This window comes from Anguilla rostrata, chromosome 1, assembly GCF_018555375.3.
Source record: "Anguilla rostrata isolate EN2019 chromosome 1, ASM1855537v3, whole genome shotgun sequence".
NCBI classification, from domain to species: Eukaryota; Metazoa; Chordata; class Actinopteri; order Anguilliformes; family Anguillidae; genus Anguilla; species Anguilla rostrata.
In genome coordinates, this window is record NC_057933.1 from 78,361,934 (window position 1) to 78,368,990 (window position 7,057).

The 7,057-nt window shown below is 42.2% G+C and overlaps 1 protein-coding gene and 1 long non-coding RNA gene across 4 annotated transcripts in view; one reads left to right on the top strand and one right to left on the bottom strand.

Annotated features, from left to right (window-relative positions):
• Positions 1-7,057, top strand: part of LOC135236487 (CD276 antigen-like) — a 33,771-nt gene that overhangs the window by 1,152 nt on the left and 25,562 nt on the right. Inside the window, exon 2 of one of the 3 annotated variants that reach the window (XM_064302944.1) lies at positions 3,613-3,727. The exons of the other annotated variants lie outside the window; for them this stretch is intronic. Coding sequence (XP_064159014.1) covers positions 3,685-3,727 — 43 coding nt within the window. The 5' untranslated portion in view covers positions 3,613-3,684. The remainder of the gene's footprint in view (positions 1-3,612; positions 3,728-7,057) is intronic. 3 annotated transcript variants of the gene reach the window in all.
• The window catches only part of LOC135236548 (uncharacterized), a 17,230-nt gene that overhangs the window by 640 nt on the left and 9,533 nt on the right, over positions 1-7,057 (bottom strand). The window contains exon 2 of the long non-coding RNA XR_010324613.1: positions 3,613-3,767. This is a non-coding gene — a long non-coding RNA (uncharacterized LOC135236548). The remainder of the gene's footprint in view (positions 1-3,612; positions 3,768-7,057) is intronic.

The window sequence follows — 7,057 nt, forward strand, 5'->3', positions numbered from 1 at the left end:
AAACTTTGCTGATCTTGTCTGGTGTATTAGAACCAATGAAATACTCTCAAAAAAGTGCAAACCCTGCCTTCTGGTCATATCGGCAGGCTCAATTTCACAAAGCAAGATCAATAGAGCACAGAATTCGAAACAAATAGGTATTTGACACCGAGGTCTGGCACCAAGTATTGTTTTTTAGTACGTCATGGTGGAGGTACAGGTTACTTTGGTAAAATGACTGAAGATGATACGGAATAATTCATATTTAATTATGGAATAATGTGGTAAAATAATTGTGTAAGCTTTTCAATTTTTCTTACATATCATGAATTTTAATTGTATTTACTCTGCCAGCCACATGGTTATAATCTACTCATGTTTTTGTACAAATTACAAATACAAATCGCAGAATTTCAATAAATTTATTCAGTTATACACAATAATTTTATTGTTCATCTTTATTGAGAAGTAAAGTATACTTCCAAGAATGAATCATATCCTTGTGGTTTTACAGACATGGATTTTTTCATTGCCTTTCAGATGAAGAACTGAACACTGAATTGGCGAAATCCTAAACCCTTCAGTAAAAAACAAGTAATAGATAAATGCAAATGGCACAGGAAACGTAACACTGCCTTTTCAGTCCTATGGTCTTTTCCCCATCTGGCAAAATGTTTTTTTTTTAAAGTAACAATTTGGTATTTGCATTTCCCATTCCCGCAGCGCTCGGTTGAATTGTGTGTAATCTGGGGTTCCCAGTTGAAGACAGACAACACCGCGGATTGTGATCAGGGCCTCGGAGCTGGTGCGCTAGGCTAAGGAATGAACAGGGTCGCGCGTAGCAGAAACAGCGCCCGTCTGAGGGGGAACTAGCTGCCGTTGAGCTCACCGTGCGAGAGGTAGCGTAACAGACGCCCACACTATCCAGCCTTGACGGTTAGACTCCTCCCTCCAGGTCTGTTCGTGTGTTCAGACAACGAGGGGGGAGGGGGGTGGGGGGGGGGGGGTGCCTTTCACGTGCGGAGTTTCATTGCGCGCTTGGATTCGGAAAAGAACCGACGCTTCGGCTGCGATCCGGTACTTCTCATGTCACTTCTCACCTCTCATCGGGTCTGAGGCGAGGCAGTTTGGAGACTAGTTACCAGCAGGGGGGGAAAGCACTGTGTCAGGAGTGTCACAGAGGTGTGAAATGCACATGTCCCTCGGGTATGAAAATGTTTCCAGGCGGAGTACCACAGGGGATTAGCCAGCAAGGCAACTGATGGCTTTACACGGAAGTTTCCCGTCTTCCCCATGCAAAGTGAATGGTTTATATCCGGAACCGGTAGAATTTAAACCTCTCCGGACAGCAAATAACAGAAACTTCCACAGTTCAGCGGTGTATGCTGGAGTTTTCTGGTTCAGATTTATCTCTTTTTATGCAGTGTTGCGTAGTGACCAATATATACACCCCATGAGATTTACAGACAATGTCCCAAATAAAGTCTCCACACACCAGTGCTCTGGGTTAACATTTTATTTATAAAAAAATACAAAATATTTTTGTTTTTTTTTTGTTAAAAAAAAAAAAGCTTCCATAGGAAATGGAAATGAAATGTGCAATTCCATCTCTCATCTGCTTTCAATACATCATTTGTATTTTTTTTTTCTTTATCATTATTTAATATTAATATTTTAAAAAAACCTTCAAGTGGTGGGAGGGTTTGAGCAGAAAGGCAAGTTTGCATGTCCCCTGAAAAAGCATTTCTGTATGAAAGATGAGCAAAATTAAATATTAAATAAGTCTGTAGCAGCCAGACCCTGAAAGGGGGGGGGGGGGGCAGGTTTCCCTACATCTGCCAAACCTTGCAGCAAGGTGTGGAGGAGGGGGGGGGGGGGGTTACCCAATGGGTGTCCAGGCAATTTTGAGCTTAGCAATGTTTAGCAAAGCAAACTAACCAAGGCACCCCTGCACACAACAGTGTGTCACCCATCTCCATGAAATGTCAGAGGTTGCAAGGGGGGCAAAAGCCCTTCTTTCAGGGGTAAAAATCTCAGTCTTTCACACAGAGACGCGGAATGCAATTTGTCCGGCGAAAGTATGGATTCTCAGGCCGAACGTCTTTGGGGGCCTACAAGCATTTGGTTCTACTGCTCAACATTTTTATTCCGCTACCAGAAAGCACGCATGTGTGTGCTTATGACACGCCAACACCTGTGTCTGTTTAAAATAAGGTTCTCAAAGAAATATAATAATAAAAAATAAAAAAATAATAATAATAATAATAATAGTTCCCCCAATTAATCAGAAAGAGAAGATTCACACGCTACATCCTTTAGAAAGGATGATCGTACACACTCTTGCCTCTTCCCCTTTCTTGTCAAGTAACTGGTTTCTTGAAACAGGAAAGTACAAGAAGTGAGATCCCCGCCCAAACACCCAAAAACTGAAATGTGGCGTGCTGCGCGCTGTGCATTATGGGAGTGGTTACAGCACGCGGGCGGGTCCATGAGCAACAGCCTACCTGCCAGCCTCGTCCGAGTCTCCACTAGCATTACTTGTCACTCCGTCACTGTTAATGCTGGCATCAGCACCCTCTCTGCTCTGTTCCTGGCTGGGGATATCGATAAATTAAGCGAATTAACACCTCTTTAAAAACACGCAATGCAACCTATGTGTCATCATGTGATACACTAACGTTAGTTAGTAATCGCTGGTTTGTTATCAGCAGAGCATTATTCAAATTTAGCTATCGACAGCTAACGTTAGCTAGCCATGTGATAAACAGGCTAAAGTCAACTGAATGCAGGACTGGAGGAAAGAGCGGGTTAAGTTAGCTAGCTAACTTCTTTCCACCAGTCCTGCATTCAGTTAGCCTGTTTATCACCGCCAGATGTTAATGTTACTTCAGCTATATCCACAGCATCCTATTATTTATTAGTATGAAAACTTTCTTTCAAACTATCTTTCAGTTGCTAGCTAACCTTAGCTAACTTTAGTCTGCTTGCTTACCTAACGTTAGTATTCCCGCCTCCATTTGCTAAACTCTGACTGGACTCTGAACTGCTCTGATCACCCTGCTCCTCCTGTAATGTTGGTTTGGTTATCCAGTTTGACAGTGATGTTCTCATCTTTCTTTCTGTATCCTGTATTTTCATTTTTCTTTTTCGGTTTCGGGCGCCCGAAGGCTTCTTTCTCCCACCCATGATGGTAACGTTCGTTAACTATCGTTATTCTCCTAACGTTAGTCCTGAGAGTGTCAGTTTTTTCATATGCTCTTTGGCGCCCCCGCTGATGTGGCGCTCGGGTGCATTGCACCCCCCCTTGCTGCGCCACTGCGTGCAGGCTATTTTAGAGCGTTTTTGTCTTCGCGCTGCTGAACTATGAGCAGGGCCGTCTGAAGGGGTGGGCGGGGCCCAGCTGTTTAACTATCACAGCCAACCTCAATGTTTTGTTATTTTATTGGTCACAGTAATAGTAGCCTACTACAGAACAGCCTCAGAACTCTGTCTCATATCAACGCTTTGATCACAAGAGTAAACCATTTACAAAACAGCATTCATTTTTTTTTTGTTTAGTCTCAGTGAACACGTGCAGTTTACTTTTTTTTTCATACTTTTTGCTCATACTTTATTTTAAGTGCAATTCCTAACCTTCGTACGTTTGTTTATACTTGGTGCCATTGGATCCGACGTCCATGAGATATTTCTTTGTGCTCGTTCAGCATGTTTCTCCTGGCAACCGTGTGTTTTGTACTTCGTTTTACAGGTAAGTTTCCTTCTTGGACTTCAAATTTCCCGTGGCAAGCCTAATTAACGGAAGGTGAACAAATGTTTTTTGAGACGTAGCCTACACTCAAATACAAGGCTAACTAATGAAACGTACTGAAACTTGCCCAAGTAAAGTTACCGAGATAGCGACAGCTGTAGGCTAGCTGTAGACTGTTTGTCGGTTTCTTTGTTAACTCGTCATTGCGTACAGTGTGGCTCATTTTTTTACTCTTGGTGCGTGAAAGTGGTTTTGTTCTCGCGCAGTGAATATCTACTCGCGCTGATTATTGGCATTAAATTGACGCCATACTTTTCATGGCAGGAAATACCCAGTAAATGAAATCGGTTCAGCAGCTCATGTGATGTGTTACTACCTGAGCACCCTTTCACTAAATCGATTCATAGTTGAATTTGAGTCTTGTGATTTAGGTTTTAAGCATGTTGAATTAAAAGAGTCTTAAGCCGCGTTTCCACCAAAATTACCCGGAACTTTCAGTCCCCAGAACTACTTTACCAGGAACTAAAAGGTTCCTTCAGCCAATGGTTGTCTGTGTTTCCACCGGGGTCTAAAGTCCCGCGAAGATAAGGCAAATTAGCCCACTGACGTATGAAAAAGCGACGTTGTCGTCGGTCCATCTGTCATATTATTTCTTCTGTAACCCCATACTACCACCGAAGTAGCCTACATTATTTTCTAATAACCGGGACAGCCCGGAGGAGTTTATTCCACTTATATACAACGGGTTACCAACAATGATTATATATGGTTACTTTTGTATTTATTGATTTTTATCGATTTAATCACATGGAATTGAAATATTCTTCTGCAGCCGTTTGGGCATATTTTACCGTTGTCAAGCAAAACTGTCGTTGGTAGTTGAACTTTGACCGTTATGCAACAAATAGGATATAACAGACCAATAGTCAGATTGTAACTGTTTTATATATCCTCTCAAACACATTCATTATGTTTTTATGCGAACATTCGCTTTCATGTCTTTTCACGACAGAATGCATTCACATTTCCAATATAACTGGCAACAACAGCAGAAAACATGCACACGTTGTAAACAATTTGCTGTTTGATTACTTTCTCGTCGTCAATTCTATATAGGCTAATCGCAAAATGACAAGAATAGAACGAAAACTCGAACTTGCGTGAAAATTTAAATTAGTAGTGGTACAGCCACCGTTTGTTTTCCTTCGAAGTTACTGCTAGCCGAGCAGCGAAGTGTGCCCTCCAGATGCGAACCATGCACCATAAATTAGTCCATAGTCTTCCTGGTCTTTTTGTGGAATTGAAGAATGGCAGAGTAAAATTACGGCAGTCTGAAAAAGCTAAAGGTACGATTACTCGAATTAACCTGTTATTTTACCCTGACAAAAAGTGCGGAAGGTGATTTCCAGTTTGCTTTTACTGTATCACCAATATGAATTACGCAGAACTACCGCATACCTCACATAACTGTATCAAACGTTTTGAGTCAATTACAACGGGCTAACAAAGAAAATCCGGAAGAAAATATTCAGCAACCGAATTAATCCGTTTGAATGTTTTAGTACGTAATATGGTGTCCCAGCACGAATGCTTAGCATTTTATAAAACGAATACTAAAGCAAGGAAAGAACAGAAGAGCACACGTTATAATTCCAAGACGTTGGCAGGCTATAACCAAAAGTAGGCTACTGCGCCGCATAACATACAAGTTTGATTTGAAGTTATTATGAAAATAAATCGGTTTGCGCCTGCATATTTTTAAACATGGCGCCTGAAAATAGACACAAAAAAATGTGTCTCCACCAATCAGAAATGTTCAGCGCTGCAAGCTCCACCCAAAAGGTTCCTGTACTTTCGGAAAGTACTACCCCCGAGCAGGAGGGTAAAACAAAGCCCCCGGAACTAAATTTAGACCCTAGTTCCTGCGGTGGAAACACGGCTTTACACACACTCCCACTGGCCCTTTCTGGGTCAGGAGTTTGCACAACTGCGAGGTTTTCATGCAGTCACGTCCGCTTGTGAAAATTTGTCTCTCAACCAGGCATGCCAGTAAGATACATCAGGGTTCCTGCATTCTCATGCCTTAAACTTTTCATCGTTACCTCAACCCCGGCGCTCTCCCTGCCTCCTCTGTGATTTGGTGCGAGCGCAGACGAACACGTGCACTCTCTCTCTCTTTAGCGATGCGCGATGACCACTGCACTGCACTGGCTAGTTTATGAATGCGCCGCGTTCAGAAACGGTGTGGAAGGGTGGTGTGGCTAGAGCGCCATCTGCAGGCGTTTAGCTGGCCTGCCGCCGCAGATTGCAGTGAAATACGCACGTGCAGCTGGAGTAACGCTTTATCTGGTTTGCCTGCGGCGAGACCGCGGCGCCAGAACGAGAGACGCACACGGGACAGACGTGGCGTTTAAGCCCCTCCCCTACCGGGTGTGTTGTGCTGTTTGTGTACCAGAGTGTATGCAGACCTGCCAACCTTAGGAAAATATTTTGAGTACCATAATAGTCAGTGTAACGCTTAATTCACATGCTTCCGCACCACTTCGCTTTGCACGCACACACAAGCCTTTCTTCATAATTCTAGTTTTGACTGTTAAAGTGATCAGGCAAAATTGTATAATTTGACCTGATTCTAAAATATTGCTTGCACTGCACTGGGCTATATTATGATATACCTTCAAGTCAAAAGTTTGAGTACACCTGCTTAAAACAATTTTTTCATGATTAATATTTCATTATATGATATGTGTGCTTATACAAACTGATAACCAAAAGTGAACTGCATTCACTTATTTAATAAAAATGGAAATCATTTATTTTGTATATTGTAACATATGTTTTCATTTTCAAGTATTTACAGAAACTTATGTTGTAATGTAAAAAAAAAAAAGCTTATGTTGTTAATGTACTCCCCACTTCCCATTTTACCTCAGCAATGCAGCGTTACGCCACGGTGGATAATAAAGTACCGCTGCGTATCAGTGGATGTTGAGTCGGTCGGGGAGGGGTTACAGAACCACAAGCACAAGGTCGTAGCATCTGGTTCAATCCGAGGGATGTAGTTTAAATACCGAATAAATGTACGGTATTGTTTTGTATTAATTGGTTGTTTTCCGTAATTAAATTGTAATAATATTTATTTTTTTTTTTGGGGTAGTTTCAGCTGGCATTTCGTACCTGCGTATTTTGACCAAGAATTGCGTGGTTGGTACACAAAATGCGTGCAGGTTGGCAGGTCTGTGTATGTAACCAGCGCACAGTAAAACCGTGTGTGTCCCGGATCTGGGATTGTGTGGTTTGTGGGGAGAAGGACCGCGAGAACTTCTTACA